Below are 19,680 nucleotides of genomic sequence, written 5' to 3'. Positions count from 1 at the left end.
TAAGCAAATCGACCTTATAATGTGTATTTACAGAAGACTCCCCAATGAGTCCCTAGGAGTATCTCCTTATGAGATGCTCTACAGCCGTAAGTGCCGTACTCCCCTTAAGGCTTTCAAAGACTCTCTCCGAGATGCCACCTTCAGTGAGCATCAGAATGTGCCCCAGTTTCTTCAAAACCTTCAACACATTCTAGAGAGAGTCCACCGTTTTGCCCATGATAATCTATTGAAAGCCCAGGAGAGAATGAAGACTCATTACGACCAGACCAGCAAAGTAAGAAAATTCAAGCCGGGAGACTTCGTCCTAGCATACTTCCCTATCCAAGGTTCACCTTTACAAAACAGGTTTTCAGGACCCTACCGCGTCAAAGAGTGCAGAAATAACAACAACTACGTCATAGAGACTCCAGATAGGCGGCGGAAGACCCAGCTGTGCCACGTCAACCTCCTGAAGCAATATAATGGTACTCCTCCCACTGTCCTAATTAATTATTCCACCTTCACAGAACCCTACATTCACAGTGAGACCTTCCCAGCTTCTCCTCCCGAAAGCACTGACAAGGAGACAGCGCTTTCTAATTCCGAAATCCTTAATGATCTTCCCAAATACTTTCAGGATAATCATAGTGCACCTCTTGTAAAGATCTTCAGAGAACATCAGGAGTTGTTCCGAGATGACCCCCAAGAGTGTAATGTTACCCAGCACGACATCCAACTGCTCCCCGACACCCGGCCGATTCGCCAACCCTTCTACCGAATCAGCCCGAGCAAGAAGGAAGTCATGCGTGCTGAGGTGCAGTACCTCTTGGATCATGGACTGGCTACACCTTGTGAGTCCCCCTGGGCCTCACCTTGTATCTTGGTGCCCAAACCCCAAGGTAAGGTGCGGTTATGTACTGACTATCGTAAACTGAACAATGTAACTGTCAAGGATGCTTACCCCTTGCCAAGGATAGATGACATCCTTGATGCCATTGGTAATGCCCAGTACTTGTCCCAAGTGGACTTGCTTAAGGGGTACTATCAAGTGTGTCTAACGGAGCGCGCTAAAGAGATATCTGCCTTCATCACTCCTTTTGGACTTTTCAGATATGAACGCCTTCCTTTCGGACTATGTAATGCCCCGGCCACCTTTCAGAGAGCTGTCAACCGTGTCATCCAGGGCTTGGATAACACATACGCCTACCTGGATGATATCGTCGTAGCCTCCAACACCTGGAGTGAACATCTGCTCCAGCTGCGACGTCTGTTCTCCAAGCTCCTGACAGCCGGCCTCACCATCAACCATGGCAAGTCCACCTTCGCGAAAGGTAAAGTGCGTTATCTGGGTCATGTTATTGGGAGTGGCAGCATAGCTCCGTTAGACTCACACACTCAAGCCATCCAACAGTATCCACAGCCTACCACCAGGAAGCAGCTCCTGCGCTTCCTTGGTCTTGCCTCCTATTACCGTAGGTTTGTGAGGAATTTCAGTACAGTCGCCACACCTCTAATTCTATTAACCAGTCCCAAGCAACGGTATAATTGGACCATGCAGCAAACCGTTGCATTCGAACAACTCAAATTCCTCCTCTGTTCTAATCCCATTCTCGCCTCACCAGATATCACCAAGCCTTTCGTCCTTCATGTCGACGCCAGTGGTACCGGCGTTGGTGGTGTCCTGATGCAACAACGAGGCGAGGAGGTTCTACCTGTCAGCTACTACAGCTACAAACTGAAACCACACCAGAGGAACTACAGCACTATTGAAAAGGAGCTACTATCCATCGTCCTGAACCTCCAACACTTCGCTCCGTACCTACAAGGCGCCAGGTCTACAACCATCTTCTCAGACCACAACCCTCTCCGCTTCCTACATCAAGCCCAATTCACCAACCAGCGTCTTCTACGATGGGCTTTGTATTTACAAGATTTCAACCTGGAGATCCGCTATATCAAGGGTTCTGACAACACCATAGCCGATGCCCTCTCCAGAGTTTATGAAGTAGAAGCGACTCCATCTATTACTCCACCACATAACGACGTACTTCTTCCAGAACCGCAGGCTTCGGGGGAGAGTTGTGACGATAATCTCCTTCAAGAGATTGAGCCTGCTCTTCCCTCCAAAACTACGTCGATACATCTATATAAAACTACTATGGAAGAAATGTCCAACAACGACAACAACACCAGCAAGGTTTGCCAGAGCGCAAAACGTATGCAGTCAGGAACACCTGCTACACCTCAAACCGCCAAACTACCTGTCTTGTTGCCGGCTCCTCGCTGATTGGCCGCCGGTCAAGCTGCAACTGCACTCCACCCACCATACTACTTGATGTCTGGGGCCACCACGACCTCAGTCTTCAGAATATTCAGTGCTTTCATACGGTTAACACTTCTTCCTGGTAGACTAAGCTTTGGCTTACGTGTACTAAGAGAGGTGATAGCTTAAAGCCAATATTCCTGCACCTCTCATTTTATTGTATATTGCACAGCTTGTTATTGCTCACTTGTCTTAACGTAACTTTTCATTTTGTCATTTAATTATTCTTATTATTTTGATTGATTGATTTTATTATACGAATTTGTATGTCCATTTTATTCATGTTTTGTTTATTTAACGTAATTAAACTTTCATTGTTAAAATTTACTTGTGTTTTGTGTGTCTTCTCCTTACCTTACCACAGACGAAGTTCCAGATTTTCTATTTTTTTTTTATTCTATGTGACGAGGCCATACACCTAGCTTTGAACAGCCGAACACCAACGCGTTACCGTCACAACATATATATATACATATATATATATATATATATATATATATATATATATATATATATATATATATATATATATATATACATATACATATATATATATACATATATATATACATATATATATACATATACATATATATATACATATACATATATATATATATATATATATATATATATATATATATATATATATATATATATATATATATATATACATATACATATACATATATATATTGTTGGGGTTTTATTAGTGTTATTGTTATTCTGGGTGAGCAACCGTATCAGAACTTTTCCTGGCAAGGTCGCCAATGTTGGGGATAAGGTATATATAGTTCCACTCTCTGGTGGTGAACAACAGTTATCTCCAAGGTCACTCACCGTAGCCCTGCAGGTCTTCACCTTATCCTCACAGCGCCACTGCATGCCAGGAGTGTATCCCAGTCAATCCCAACCGGCCTCTGATTGAGAAGGAGTGGGAACACAACACGTTCTTTTAACTGTCATGTGCCCGCCCCAACACTAGGACTTTACTATTAACCTCAAGGTCGCCAACTGGTGTTTTCGGTGTCCAGTAACACTTCAGTGGACTGGTTGAATTGTGGTATCCTTGGCAAGGTCACTCTCAATAGATCAGGATATCAGGCAGGTACTTTCTTTTATCACTCTTTGCTTTAAGTATAATATAGCCACAAGATAAATGGAGGGGATGATATCAAACACAAAAGTATTTTGTAATTTACTTAAAATTCATTCAAAGATGTCACAAGGTCATGTCAATAAATAATCAGCTGATCCAGGCGGGAGTCGGTCGTTCCCACGAGTATTATACGCTCACACGGTGGCAACACTTCTCCCCTCTTGTCAATGTCACGATCAGCTGAGCGATGATGCATGTTGAAAAAAGTTCGTAAAACCCAGGGGCCAAAGACGTGAATGCTGAAAAAAAGTTCGTAAAACCAAGAGGCCATAGACCGGCTTGGTGAAAAAAAATTGTAGAAAACCCAGGGGCCATTAAGCGGCTTTTTAATGCTCTTTAACGTGCCTGTGCAGGGTTACTGGGGTAACGAAAAACACACGACTCATAGACCGTCCTTTTAATCCCCTTTAGATAAATGATAGGGGCCATAGACCGGCTTTTTAATCCCCTTTATCGTGCCTGTGCAGGGTCTCTAAGCTAACGAAATTTTGTTATGACTGGAGGCGGCCGTTTAATCCCCTTGAGCAAAATGGGCAGGGGCCAATGACCGGCCTTGAAAAATATTTCGAGAAAACCCAGGGGCCATAAACCGGCTTGGTAAAAATTTTCTTAGAAAACCCAGGGGCCATAGACCGGCTTGGGAAAAAACCAAAATGGCCGGTCTATGGCCCGGTTTACACTACTTTACCCCCTCCGCGCGAAAGATTATTGCTTGTTTTCTAGAGTCACGCGCGCTGTTTCTTTAAGTTCTCAGAATCACTAGAAACTCGCACACTCGGTAGTTGCCACAATAGCACGTCTTACTTCGCTACACTGTACTTGGGCTCTAAGCAATTGTTTCTATAATAAATGCGACAATAATTTACTGTAATGGTTTTATACTCTGCCCGTCATTCAATGGTAACTTATAGATTATTTAACACTGGAGTTCTCAGTATTTCCTTTTGTGGGCGATATCACAATAAATCACTGCACTCGCAAATGGTTATTCAATGCACGAACATAGACATATATAATATAGATCAATCAGACATCAGTAAATGGTAAATAAATAGATACTGGGCACATAGCCTAACTTCCAAATACTGGCATAATATTATATATAATTTCTCACTATATGTTCACATTAAAGTATCATGAAAGATATTCAAACACAGTAAATTCACCAATTGTTCCTGGTGCCTGTACACACCAACAATAATATATATAAGTATTTTGAGTACTCCTGATAGTACTATCTGCACACTTGTGCCTTACTGTGACATTGGTGAGCCATGCTCATGACATACAAAATCCTCAGGCTGAATAATATAGCCGAATAATATAGCTGACTAAGGGGAATGGGGAGGGAAACTAGAACCACCTACTTTCACCTATCCTCCGATGAGAGTTGAGTTGTAGCTCCTGGTCCTGGCTCCTGCCTTGTGTCGGGAACGCCCCCACACACACACGATGTCGTGTCCTCCAGGAAGCTCAACCAACGTCCCACCGTTTATCGCGTCGTCTCCGTGCCTTCTTCCCAGCAGGTCCGTGCTCCTCCTCGACTTCTTGTAGGGTTGGAGTCGGTCTCCTGGCCGTCGACTTCTCCCAGCTACGGCTGTCCGTCTACTTCTCGGCTGCAGTCGTCCGGATTCCCAACTAGTCCTCTTCTTCCTCTGCTACCCAGTGGCTCTGTTCAGTCACTACGCCGTCACGAACTGGTGAACTGCCTCAGACGTCGACTACGTCACTGCACAGACTTCACTTCTTCTGGCACAGTACCTGTCCTGGAGCACTTGTTGCTCATTAACCGTCGATTCAACGGTTATAGCAACGCAACTGGTATGTACAAGACGCCATAATCCACTTGACCATCACGCCCGGATGGTTGAGTCACTTTTCGAGTCACTTCTGGGGTGTGAGTTTTCAGTTGCATATTGTCCTGGGGACCATTCAGGCTTGTTCACATTTGTGTTCCTCACGTGTGCCCCAAAGAATGAGGTGATTTGGTAAAATGCTATGCCCAAGATTACTATCCGAGTGCCGGCGGTGGGGTGGTTCAAATAGCCTCGGCTATCACCTCATTTTGTCCGGTCGTGATGGTCAAGTGGATTAAGGCGTCTTGTACATACCAGTTGCGTTGCTCCTGGGAGTATGGGTTCGAGTCACTTCTGGGGTGTGAGTTTTCAGTTGCATATTGTCCTGGGGACCATTCAGGCTTGTTCGCATTTGTGTTCCTCACGTGTGCCCCAAAGAATGAGGTGATTTGGTAAAATGCTATGCCCAAGATTACTATCCGAGTGCCGGCGGTGGGGTGGTTCAAATAGCCTCGGCTATCACCTCATTTTGTCCGGTCGTGATGGTCAAGTGGATTAAGGCGTCTTGTACATACCAGTTGCGTTGCTCCTGGGAGTATGGGTTCGAGTCACTTCTGGGGTGTGAGTTTTCAGTTGCATATTGTCCTGGGGACCATTCAGGCTTGTTCGCATTTGTGTTCCTCACGTGTGCCCCAAAGAATGAGGTGATTTGGTAAAATGCTATGCCCAAGATTACTATCCGAGTGCCGGCGGTGGGGTGGTTCAAATAGCCTCGGCTATCACCTCATTTTGTCCGGTCGTGATGGTCAAGTGGATTAAGGCGTCTTGTACATACCAGTTGCGTTGCTCCTGGGAGTATGGGTTCGAGTCACTTCTGGGGTGTGAGTTTTCAGTTGCATATTGTCCTGGGGACCATTCAGGCTTGTTCGCATTTGTGTTCCTCACGTGTGCCCCAAAGAATGAGGTGATTTGGTAAAATGCTATGCCCAAGATTACTATCCGAGTGCCGGCGGTGGGGTGGTTCAAATAGCCTCGGCTATCACCTCATTTTGTCCGGTCGTGATGGTCAAGTGGATTAAGGCGTCTTGTACATACCAGTTGCGTTGCTCCTGGGAGTATGGGTTCGAGTCACTTCTGGGGTGTGAGTTTTCAGTTGCATATTGTCCTGGGGACCATTCAGGCTTGTTCGCATTTGTGTTCCTCACGTGTGCCCCAAAGAATGAGGTGATTTGGTAAAATGCTATGCCCAAGATTACTATCCGAGTGCCGGCGGTGGGGTGGTTCAAATAGCCTCGGCTATCACCTCATTTTGTCCGGTCGTGATTGTCAAGTGGATTAAGGCGTCTTGTACATACCAGTTGCGTTGCTCCTGGGAGTATGGGTTCGAGTCACTTCTGGGGTGTGAGTTTTCAGTTGCATATTGTCCTGGGGACCATTCAGGCTTGTTCGCATTTGTGTTCCTCACGTGTGCCCCAAAGAATGAGGTGATTTGGTAAAATGCTATGCCCAAGATTACTATCCGAGTGCCGGCGGTGGGGTGGTTCAAATAGCCTCGGCTATCACCTCATTTTGTCCGGTCGTGATGGTCAAGTGGATTAAGGCGTCTTGTACATACCAGTTGCGTTGCTCCTGGGAGTATGGGTTCGAGTCACTTCTGGGGTGTGAGTTTTCAGTTGCATATTGTCCTGGGGACCATTCAGGCTTGTTCGCATTTGTGTTCCTCACGTGTGCCCCAAAGAATGAGGTGATTTGGTAAAATGCTATGCCCAAGATTACTATCCGAGTGCCGGCGGTGGGGTGGTTCAAATAGCCTCGGCTATCACCTCATTTTGTCCGGTCGTGATGGTCAAGTGGATTAAGGCGTCTTGTACATACCAGTTGCGTTGCTCCTGGGAGTATGGGTTCGAGTCACTTCTGGGGTGTGAGTTTTCAGTTGCATATTGTCCTGGGGACCATTCAGGCTTGTTCGCATTTGTGTTCCTCACGTGTGCCCCAAAGAATGAGGTGATTTGGTAAAATGCTATGCCCAAGATTACTATCCGAGTGCCGGCGGTGGGGTGGTTCAAATAGCCTCGGCTATCACCTCATTTTGTCCGGTCGTGATGGTCAAGTGGATTAAGGCGTCTTGTACATACCAGTTGCGTTGCTCCTGGGAGTATGGGTTCGAGTCACTTCTGGGGTGTGAGTTTTCAGTTGCATATTGTCCTGGGGACCATTCAGGCTTGTTCGCATTTGTGTTCCTCACGTGTGCCCCAAAGAATGACATGATTTGGTAAAATGCTATGCCCAAGATTACTATCCGAGTGCCGGCGGTGGGGTGGTTCAAATAGCCTCGGCTATCACCTCATTTTGTCCGGTCGTGATGGTCAAGTGGATTAAGGCGTCTTGTACATACCAGTTGCGTTGCTCCTGGGAGTATGGGTTCGAGTCACTTCTGGGGTGTGAGTTTTCAGTTGCATATTGTCCTGGGGACCATTCAGGCTTGTTCGCATTTGTGTTCCTCACGTGTGCCCCAAAGAATGAGGTGATTTGGTAAAATGCTATGCCCAAGATTACTATCCGAGTGCCGGCGGTGGGGTGGTTCAAATAGCCTCGGCTATCACCTCATTTTGTCCGGTCGTGATGGTCAAGTGGATTAAGGCGTCTTGTACATACCAGTTGCGTTGCTCCTGGGAGTATGGGTTCGAGTCACTTCTGGGGTGTGAGTTTTCAGTTGCATATTGTCCTGGGGACCATTCAGGCTTGTTCGCATTTGTGTTCCTCACGTGTGCCCCAAAGAATGAGGTGATTTGGTAAAATGCTATGCCCAAGATTACTATCCGAGTGCCGGCGGTGGGGTGGTTCAAATAGCCTCGGCTATCACCTCATTTTGTCCGGTCGAGATGGTCAAGTGGATTAAGGCGTCTTGTACATACCAGTTGCGTTGCTCCTGGGAGTATGGGTTCGAGTCACTTCTGGGGTGTGAGTTTTCAGTTGCATATTGTCCTGGGGACCATTCAGACTTGTTCGCATTTGTGTTCCTCACGTGTGCCCCAAAGAATGAGGTGATTTGGTAAAATGCTATGCCCAAGATTACTATCCGAGTGCCGGCGGTGGGGTGGTTCAAATAGCCTCGGCTATCACCTCATTTTGTCCGGTCGTGATGGTCAAGTGGATTAAGGCGTCTTGTACATACCAGTTGCGTTGCTCCTGGGAGTATGGGTTCGAGTCACTTCTGGGGTGTGAGTTTTCAGTTGCATATTGTCCTGGGGACCATTCAGGCTTGTTCGCATTTGTGTTCCTCACGTGTGCCCCAAAGAATGAGATGATTTGGTAAAATGCTATGCCCAAGATTACTATCCGAGTACCGGCAGTGGGGTGGTTCAAATAGCCTCGGCTATCACCTCATTTTGTCCGGTCGTGATGGTCAAGTGGATTAAGGCGTCTTGTACATACCAGTTGCGTTGCTCCTGGGAGTATGGGTTCGAGTCACTTCTGGGGTGTGAGTTTTCAGTTGCATATTGTCCTGGGGACCATTCAGGCTTGTTCGCATTTGTGTTCCTCACGTGTGCCCCAAAGAATGACATGATTTGGTAAAATGCTATGCCCAAGATTACTATCCGAGTGCCGGCGGTGGGGTGGTTCAAATAGCCTCGGCTATCACCTCATTTTGTCCGGTCGTGATGGTCAAGTGGATTAAGGCGTCTTGTACATACCAGTTGCGTTGCTCCTGGGAGTATGGGTTCGAGTCACTTCTGGGGTGTGAGTTTTCAGTTGCATATTGTCCTGGGGACCATTCAGGCTTGTTCGCATTTGTGTTCCTCACGTGTGCCCCAAAGAATGAGGTGATTTGGTAAAATGCTATGCCCAAGATTACTATCCGAGTGCCGGCGGTGGGGTGGTTCAAATAGCCTCGGCTATCACCTCATTTTGTCCGGTCGTGATGGTCAAGTGGATTAAGGCGTCTTGTACATACCAGTTGCGTTGCTCCTGGGAGTATGGGTTCGAGTCACTTCTGGGGTGTGAGTTTTCAGTTGCATATTGTCCTGGGGACCATTCAGGCTTGTTCGCATTTGTGTTCCTCACGTGTGCCCCAAAGAATGAGGTGATTTGGTAAAATGCTATGCCCAAGATTACTATCCGAGTGCCGGCGGTGGGGTGGTTCAAATAGCCTCGGCTATCACCTCATTTTGTCCGGTCGAGATGGTTAAGTGGATTAAGGCGTCTTGTACATACCAGTTGCGTTGCTCCTGGGAGTATGGGTTCGAGTCACTTCTGGGGTGTGAGTTTTCAGTTGCATATTGTCCTGGGGACCATTCAGGCTTGTTCGCATTTGTGTTCCTCACGTGTGCCCCAAAGAATGAGGTGATTTGGTAAAATGCTATGCCCAAGATTACTATCCGAGTGCCGGCGGTGGGGTGGTTCAAATAGCCTCGGCTATCACCTCATTTTGTCCGGTCGTGATGGTCAAGTGGATTAAGGCGTCTTGTACATACCAGTTGCGTTGCTCCTGGGAGTATGGGTTCGAGTCACTTCTGGGGTGTGAGTTTTCAGTTGCATATTGTCCTGGGGACCATTCAGGCTTGTTCGCATTTGTGTTCCTCACGTGTGCCCCAAAGAATGAGGTGATTTGGTAAAATGCTATGCCCAAGATTACTATCCGAGTACCGGCAGTGGGGTGGTTCAAATAGCCTCGGCTATCACCTCATTTTGTCCGGTCGTGATGGTCAAGTGGATTAAGGCGTCTTGTACATACCAGTTGCGTTGCTCCTGGGAGTATGGGTTCGAGTCACTTCTGGGGTGTGAGTTTTCAGTTGCATATTGTCCTGGGGACCATTCAGGCTTGTTCGCATTTGTGTTCCTCACGTGTGCCCCAAAGAATGACATGATTTGGTAAAATGCTATGCCCAAGATTACTATCCGAGTGCCGGCGGTGGGGTGGTTCAAATAGCCTCGGCTATCACCTCATTTTGTCCGGTCGTGATGGTCAAGTGGATTAAGGCGTCTTGTACATACCAGTTGCGTTGCTCCTGGGAGTATGGGTTCGAGTCACTTCTGGGGTGTGAGTTTTCAGTTGCATATTGTCCTGGGGACCATTCAGGCTTGTTCGCATTTGTGTTCCTCACGTGTGCCCCAAAGAATGACATGATTTGGTAAAATGCTATGCCCAAGATTACTATCCGAGTGCCGGCGGTGGGGTGGTTCAAATAGCCTCGGCTATCACCTCATTTTGTCCGGTCGTGATGGTCAAGTGGATTAAGGCGTCTTGTACATACCAGTTGCGTTGCTCCTGGGAGTATGGGTTCGAGTCACTTCTGGGGTGTGAGTTTTCAGTTGCATATTGTCCTGGGGACCATTCAGGCTTGTTCGCATTTGTGTTCCTCACGTGTGCCCCAAAGAATGAGGTGATTTGGTAAAATGCTATGCCCAAGATTACTATCCGAGTGCCGGCGGTGGGGTGGTTCAAATAGCCTCGGCTATCACCTCATTTTGTCCGGTCGTGATGGTCAAGTGGATTAAGGCGTCTTGTACATACCAGTTGCGTTGCTCCTGGGAGTATGGGTTCGAGTCACTTCTGGGGTGTGAGTTTTCAGTTGCATATTGTCCTGGGGACCATTCAGGCTTGTTCGCATTTGTGTTCCTCACGTGTGCCCCAAAGAATGAGGTGATTTGGTAAAATGCTATGCCCAAGATTACTATCCGAGTGCCGGCGGTGGGGTGGTTCAAATAGCCTCGGCTATCACCTCATTTTGTCCGGTCGAGATGGTCAAGTGGATTAAGGCGTCTTGTACATACCAGTTGCGTTGCTCCTGGGAGTATGGGTTCGAGTCACTTCTGGGGTGTGAGTTTTCAGTTGCATATTGTCCTGGGGACCATTCAGACTTGTTCGCATTTGTGTTCCTCACGTGTGCCCCAAAGAATGAGGTGATTTGGTAAAATGCTATGCCCAAGATTACTATCCGAGTGCCGGCGGTGGGGTGGTTCAAATAGCCTCGGCTATCACCTCATTTTGTCCGGTCGTGATGGTCAAGTGGATTAAGGCGTCTTGTACATACCAGTTGCGTTGCTCCTGGGAGTATGGGTTCGAGTCACTTCTGGGGTGTGAGTTTTCAGTTGCATATTGTCCTGGGGACCATTCAGGCTTGTTCGCATTTGTGTTCCTCACGTGTGCCCCAAAGAATGAGATGATTTGGTAAAATGCTATGCCCAAGATTACTATCCGAGTACCGGCAGTGGGGTGGTTCAAATAGCCTCGGCTATCACCTCATTTTGTCCGGTCGTGATGGTCAAGTGGATTAAGGCGTCTTGTACATACCAGTTGCGTTGCTCCTGGGAGTATGGGTTCGAGTCACTTCTGGGGTGTGAGTTTTCAGTTGCATATTGTCCTGGGGACCATTCAGGCTTGTTCGCATTTGTGTTCCTCACGTGTGCCCCAAAGAATGACATGATTTGGTAAAATGCTATGCCCAAGATTACTATCCGAGTGCCGGCGGTGGGGTGGTTCAAATAGCCTCGGCTATCACCTCATTTTGTCCGGTCGTGATGGTCAAGTGGATTAAGGCGTCTTGTACATACCAGTTGCGTTGCTCCTGGGAGTATGGGTTCGAGTCACTTCTGGGGTGTGAGTTTTCAGTTGCATATTGTCCTGGGGACCATTCAGGCTTGTTCGCATTTGTGTTCCTCACGTGTGCCCCAAAGAATGAGGTGATTTGGTAAAATGCTATGCCCAAGATTACTATCCGAGTGCCGGCGGTGGGGTGGTTCAAATAGCCTCGGCTATCACCTCATTTTGTCCGGTCGTGATGGTCAAGTGGATTAAGGCGTCTTGTACATACCAGTTGCGTTGCTCCTGGGAGTATGGGTTCGAGTCACTTCTGGGGTGTGAGTTTTCAGTTGCATATTGTCCTGGGGACCATTCAGGCTTGTTCGCATTTGTGTTCCTCACGTGTGCCCCAAAGAATGAGGTGATTTGGTAAAATGCTATGCCCAAGATTACTATCCGAGTGCCGGCGGTGGGGTGGTTCAAATAGCCTCGGCTATCACCTCATTTTGTCCGGTCGAGATGGTTAAGTGGATTAAGGCGTCTTGTACATACCAGTTGCGTTGCTCCTGGGAGTATGGGTTCGAGTCACTTCTGGGGTGTGAGTTTTCAGTTGCATATTGTCCTGGGGACCATTCAGGCTTGTTCGCATTTGTGTTCCTCACGTGTGCCCCAAAGAATGAGGTGATTTGGTAAAATGCTATGCCCAAGATTACTATCCGAGTGCCGGCGGTGGGGTGGTTCAAATAGCCTCGGCTATCACCTCATTTTGTCCGGTCGTGATGGTCAAGTGGATTAAGGCGTCTTGTACATACCAGTTGCGTTGCTCCTGGGAGTATGGGTTCGAGTCACTTCTGGGGTGTGAGTTTTCAGTTGCATATTGTCCTGGGGACCATTCAGGCTTGTTCGCATTTGTGTTCCTCACGTGTGCCCCAAAGAATGAGGTGATTTGGTAAAATGCTATGCCCAAGATTACTATCCGAGTACCGGCAGTGGGGTGGTTCAAATAGCCTCGGCTATCACCTCATTTTGTCCGGTCGTGATGGTCAAGTGGATTAAGGCGTCTTGTACATACCAGTTGCGTTGCTCCTGGGAGTATGGGTTCGAGTCACTTCTGGGGTGTGAGTTTTCAGTTGCATATTGTCCTGGGGACCATTCAGGCTTGTTCGCATTTGTGTTCCTCACGTGTGCCCCAAAGAATGACATGATTTGGTAAAATGCTATGCCCAAGATTACTATCCGAGTGCCGGCGGTGGGGTGGTTCAAATAGCCTCGGCTATCACCTCATTTTGTCCGGTCGTGATGGTCAAGTGGATTAAGGCGTCTTGTACATACCAGTTGCGTTGCTCCTGGGAGTATGGGTTCGAGTCACTTCTGGGGTGTGAGTTTTCAGTTGCATATTGTCCTGGGGACCATTCAGGCTTGTTCGCATTTGTGTTCCTCACGTGTGCCCCAAAGAATGAGGTGATTTGGTAAAATGCTATGCCCAAGATTACTATCCGAGTGCCGGCGGTGGGGTGGTTCAAATAGCCTCAGCTATCACCTCATTTTGTCCGGTCGTGATGGTCAAGTGGATTAAGGCGTCTTGTACATACCAGTTGCGTTGCTCCTGGGAGTATGGGTTCGAGTCACTTCTGGGGTGTGAGTTTTCAGTTGCATATTGTCCTGGGGACCATTCAGGCTTGTTCGCATTTGTGTTCCTCACGTGTGCCCCAAAGAATGAGGTGATTTGGTAAAATGCTATGCCCAAGATTACTATCCGAGTGCCGGCGGTGGGGTGGTTCAAATAGCCTCGGCTATCACCTCATTTTGTCCGGTCGAGATGGTCAAGTGGATTAAGGCGTCTTGTACATACCAGTTGCGTTGCTCCTGGGAGTATGGGTTCGAGTCACTTCTGGGGTGTGAGTTTTCAGTTGCATATTGTCCTGGGGACCATTCAGGCTTGTTCGCATTTGTGTTCCTCACGTGTGCCCCAAAGAATGAGGTGATTTGGTAAAATGCTATGCCCAAGATTACTATCCGAGTGCCGGCGGTGGGGTGGTTCAAATAGCCTCGGCTATCACCTCATTTTGTCCGGTCGTGATGGTCAAGTGGATTAAGGCGTCTTGTACATACCAGTTGCGTTGCTCCTGGGAGTATGGGTTCGAGTCACTTCTGGGGTGTGAGTTTTCAGTTGCATATTGTCCTGGGGACCATTCAGGCTTGTTCGCATTTGTGTTCCTCACGTGTGCCCCAAAGAATGAGGTGATTTGGTAAAATGCTATGCCCAAGATTACTATCCGAGTACCGGCAGTGGGGTGGTTCAAATAGCCTCGGCTATCACCTCATTTTGTCCGGTCGTGATGGTCAAGTGGATTAAGGCGTCTTGTACATACCAGTTGCGTTGCTCCTGGGAGTATGGGTTCGAGTCACTTCTGGGGTGTGAGTTTTCAGTTGCATATTGTCCTGGGGACCATTCAGGCTTGTTCGCATTTGTGTTCCTCACGTGTGCCCCAAAGAATGACATGATTTGGTAAAATGCTATGCCCAAGATTACTATCCGAGTGCCGGCGGTGGGGTGGTTCAAATAGCCTCGGCTATCACCTCATTTTGTCCGGTCGTGATGGTCAAGTGGATTAAGGCGTCTTGTACATACCAGTTGCGTTGCTGCTGGGAGTATGGGTTCGAGTCACTTCTGGGGTGTGAGTTTTCAGTTATATATATATATATATATATATATATATATATATATATATATATATATATATATATATATATATATATATATATATATATATATATATATATATATATATATATATATATATATGTCGTACCTAGTAGCCAGAATGCACTTCTCGGCCTACTATGCAAGGCCCGATTTGCCTAATAAGCCAAGTTTTCCTGAATTAATATATTTTCTCTAATGTTTTTCTTATGAAATGATAAAGCTGCCCATTTCATTATGTATGAGGTTAATTTTTTTTATTAGAGTTAAAATTAACGTAGATATATGACCGAACCTAACCAACCCTACCTAACCTAACCTAACCTATCTTTATAGATTATGTTCGGTTAGGTAGCCAAAAAAGTTAGGTTAGGTTAGGTTAGGTAATTTTTGTTTTTAAATTTGAGTTAAAACTAACGTAGATATTGTCAGTCCTTCTTGTAAACATATGTTGTTGAATATGACCGAAAAGGTTAGACTAATAATTATAATACGAATTTTCTTTGTTTTTTTTCTTCACTGTCGGCGGTAATAAAAATATCAATTATCCAAAATTCATTTTTTAATTGTCTGACGCCTGAACACGTTTCATAATACTTATTACATTTTCAAAGGCTTAATTTACACACAGATTCAGCAAACTTATACACATTTTTGGTGAAGTGTTATGGTAGAAAGTTTTGGGTGAGGTGAACAAACTTATGACAAACACAAGACGAGTTCTGGCTACTAGGTACAACATTATATATATATACACACATATAAATATATATATATATACATATATATATATATATATGTGTATATATATATATATATATATATATATATATATATATATATATATATATATATATATATATATATATATATATATATAATATAAGGGTTCCACCACTGGTGCAAGTGTAGGGACCCATAGCCTCGGAGGAGGACCTTGTGGATCCTCACTGAACACTTTGATATTTTCTTCTCCTACCATGCCTAGTCTTTTAATGTGTGTGTGTATATATAACTTTATTTTAAAATTTCATTACACAAAAAAGGTTACAACATTGGTTACAAGCAAGGTATAAGGCTACTTGTCACAAGTTGTGTAGCTCCTCAGATGGCGGGCAGGATCCATGGATGCAGTGAGCATTTCCCCTCTGCATAGCCACGAAGACGTGCTGGAAAAGAAAGCAGGTAGCTCTAGGGTTCCTTATTGTTTCAATGAGCTTAGAACCCAGTTTCTTCAAAAAAATTGTAGCACTTCTACCCCAGGCGCCGAGTGTCTCGGAAGCAAAGGGACAAAATTGTTGTAGTGATCCAGTTCTCTGTACTTACGAGATTTGGATGCTTCCCTTTGGATGGCAGCGCCACCTGGTTGTGCAACACTGATGTCAATGTAGGTCTTAGCCAGGGTTGATACGCATCTGTAGTCCCATACCAACTGCTTGCCGTTCTTCCAGGGGTTCACTGTGATACCATCCGGGCGACCAATAAGAGCATCAGTTACGGGTTGTTAGGTAACAGAGCTCACTTTCAGCTGGGCATCCAGCTGTGGTGTGTTAACTTCACTGTGCCTCGAGTGCCATCCCCCTGTACTTTGGCAGAGTAGGCCATGGTGGCCGTACCTATCAGCCACCACCTCGCTTCAAATACACCTATATCTGGTGTGGATTGAGGCAGCAAGGCGGAGGGCCACAGCAATTAGGAGGGCGTGTGGTGTGAGACGCGTGCCAGTTGCCGACATTGGGGTTGCTAACAGGTAATCCCCAGAATGTGGGGCTGCTACTGCTGTGAGGCGAGCAATGTCGTGTTATTTGGACCTAGTGACTTTGGGAAAGTCTGGCTTCTGCTCCGCCATAGGTCGCTGGACATCAGACGGGTCTGCCGTTATGTGTGTACTCATCTAGTTTGTATGTATGTGTGTACTCACCTAGTTGTGTTTGTGGGGGTTGAGCTCTGGCTCTTTGGTCCCGCCTCTCAACCGTCAATCAACAGGTGTACAGATTCCTGAGCCTATTGGTTCTATTTAGGATGTGTGTGTGTGTGTGTGTGTGTGTGTGTGTGTGTGTGTGTGTGTGTGTGTGTGTGTGTGTGTGTGTGTGTGTGTTGAGCTCATTTTAAATGAATTAAAAATCAGGAAGTTTTCAAAAAGTAAAAAATAGCCCGAGATATCATAAAGGTGTAATGGAGGAAAATTATTTATTTCATTTTAATCTTTACAGTGGGAAATCTGTGATTAAATTTACAGATGCAGTGAAAGAGATATAACTGACAAAGTTAGGCATAACTTAGGATATCTATAAACCAAAAAGATATAACTGACAAAGTTAGGCAAAACTCAGGTTATTTATCAACCTAAAAGAAAAACATGAACTCCAGCCCAAGTTCGAGTATTTATCACCATTCAGAAAAGGTCAGAGAAAATCATAGTAAGCCCAATCAAGTATTAATAAGTCACTAGAGCCTGAATCATGGATGGTTACAAACATGACCCCCGGGATTCCAGGGGTGTCAAGGTCCCTGCGGCCCGGTCTCTGACCTGGCCTCAGCCAACGTGGTGACAATTCTGGTGAAGTTGGATATAGATCACATGCATCCAATTGTCGACCAGTTAGTTAAATGTCCATAATGGGGAAGTTGGTTAGTCAGTCTTTGTTAACATAGCTGCTCTCTTTCTTTTCTAGCATATAAAAAATTGATGATAATAAAAGTATTTATAATAAAGTAAACCCTACCTCAGGAGTGACTGTTTTATAAACTAGTACCATAGAAAAGGAAGGAAAGTATTAAACTGGATTATGACATGTTTATTGCATATAAAGCAAAGGGTCAATCTAAATGGGAAAAAGACTGGGTTAGAAAATAATATAAATCGAACGCCCCAGGAATCGCTCTTGTGAACTCTTCTCTTTATTATCTACATAACGACTTAGGAATTGCCGTTACTGACGACATCAGTAAACTTCCAGATGATTACAAAATAGGCAACATCTTAAATGTCATTGAGAGTGCATTGCTTCAAAGTGACCTTAATAAACTCCTGTATTTGCTAAAAGTCTGTAACTGCAGTTTAAAGCAAATAAATAGAGCTGTTAGCCTAGAAAATGAAAATAGAGGCACTATATTAGTTCAATAATGGCAACATCACGAGTTAATTTTGTGACAGTGATCTAAGCGCTTTGATTATTGGGAATCTTAGACCAATCAAATAGTGCTTAAGTACTCGAAATATAGAACCATTATGCTGGGAGTCATATTTGAAAGTATTAGTAATAATTCCTCATCTGTTATTTTTCATACTTGTCTCACCCATGTTAAGCACGACGTGGATTATCTCAGCCATGTTAGGCACGACTTAGATTATCTCTCCAATGTTAGGCACGACTTAGATTATCTCTCCAATGTTAGGCACGACTTAGATTATCTCTCCAATGTTAGGCACGACTTAGATTATCTCTCCAATGTTAGGCACGACCTAGATTATCTCTCCAATGTTAGTCACGACTTGGATTATGCAATTCAATTTTGGGCATCACGTTATAAGATTGACAAAATTTCAAAGGAGTTGAACGAAAAGTTACTTTATCTTTCAACTTATGATTTTATCAACTTTGTCAACTTATCAACTTTCTTCTAACTAATAATATAATTATCCTTATAATATAATTATCCTTATAATAATAAAAATAAGGATCATCTTATAATAAGATGATCCCGGGCAGTAGAAATCTCCCACGTGAATAAAGAATAAAGAAACTATTTACTTTCGTTAGTAAGAAGATCAATGAGTGACATCAATGAAGTATTCAAGTGGGTGATGAGCTACAAAGGCGATATTTATAGTGTAAATAATATAAAGATAAACCAGAATGTGAAACAATGGGTTTTAATTTAATTTAAAAAAGTTTTGATTGAGGAAGTCTGCCGAATAGTATATCAGAGGTTTGTGCGTTGGACCGTTTCAAGCATAATCTGGATCAATATATGACAGTTTGTGGTGAGAGTAGACGTCCCAGCTGCTGGTAGGAACCTGGTCACATCCTGGGTGATGGTGGGAGTAGACGTCCCAGCTGCTGGTAGGAACCTAGTCACATCCTGGGTGATGGTGAGAGTAGACGTTGCAGCTGCTGGTAGGAACCTAATCACATCTTGGGTGATGGTGAGAGTAGACGTTGCAGCTGCTGGTAGGAATCTAATCACATCCTGGGTGATGGTGAGAGTAGACGTTGCAGCTGCTGGTAGGAACCTAATCACATATTGGGTGATGGTGAGAGTAGACGTCCCAGCTGCTGGTAGGAACCTAATCACATCTTGGGTGATGGTGGGAGTAGACGTCGCAGCTGCTGGTAGGAACCTAGTCACATCTTGGGTGATGGTGAGAGTAGACGTTGCAGCTGCTGGTAGGAACCTAATCACATCTTGGGTGATGGTGAGAGTAGACGTCGCAGCTGCTGGTAGGAACCTAATCACATCTTGGGTGATGGTGAGAGTAGACGTCGCAGCTGCTGGTAGGAACCTAATCATATCTTGGGTGATGGTGAGAGTAGACGTCCCAGCTGCTGGTAGGAACCTAATCACATCTTGGGTGATGGTGAGAGTAGACGTCCCAGCTGCTGGTAGGAACCTAATCACATCTTGGGTGATGGTGAGAGTAGACGTTGCAGCTGCTGGTAGGAACCTAATCACATCTTGGGTGATGGTGAGAGTAGACGTCCCAGCTGCTGGCAGGAACCTAATCACATCTTGGGTGATGGTGAGAGTAGACGTCGCAGCTGCTGGCAGGAACCTAGTCACATCTTGGGTGATGGTGAGAGTAGACGTCGCAGCTGCTGCCAGGAACCTAATCACATCTTGGGTGATGGTGAGAGTAGACGTCGCAGCTGCTGGCAGGAACCTAGTCACATCTTGGGTGATGGTGAGAGTAGACGTCGCAGCTGCTGGCAGGAACCTAGTCGCGCACAACACGATAGATGAACACCACTGCATCACTCTTCTTGTCATAGTTCGGCACCACCTTCTTTACTTTCTGTGGAACACCAAAACGTAAAAGTTTACCTTTCGAGTGTAAATGATATACGAAAATTACACAGGTAACAAAGTAAACTGGATAGAGTTAGTTTTATGGGAAAACATAAATCTGAACAAAGGTTAGATCATTCTATTGTACAGATACACACTGTCAGTCTTATATAGATTTTACACAAA

At 45.4% G+C, this 19,680-nt stretch overlaps 1 protein-coding gene across 1 annotated transcript; it reads right to left on the bottom strand.

Annotated features, from left to right (window-relative positions):
- Nucleotides 1–18,411: 18,411 nt before the first annotated feature.
- Nucleotides 18,412–19,476, bottom strand: LOC138368495 (uncharacterized). The gene has a single exon (XM_069331016.1). It carries the CDS (start codon nt 19,474–19,476, stop codon nt 18,412–18,414), a length of 1,065 nt encoding a protein of 354 aa, XP_069187117.1.
- Between the last annotated feature and the right edge of the window lie 204 nt (nt 19,477–19,680).

The sequence above is a fragment of the Procambarus clarkii genome, chromosome 25 (assembly GCF_040958095.1).
Source record: "Procambarus clarkii isolate CNS0578487 chromosome 25, FALCON_Pclarkii_2.0, whole genome shotgun sequence".
Lineage (NCBI taxonomy): Eukaryota > Metazoa > Arthropoda > Malacostraca > Decapoda > Cambaridae > Procambarus > Procambarus clarkii.
This window is presented reverse-complemented; position numbering and strand designations above follow the sequence as displayed.

Excerpts from the sequence above, each read along its gene's own strand:
- LOC138368495 (XM_069331016.1), bottom strand. The coding sequence starts at position 19,476 with ATGACAAGAAGAGTGATGCAGTGGTGTTCATCTATCGTGTTGTGCGCG.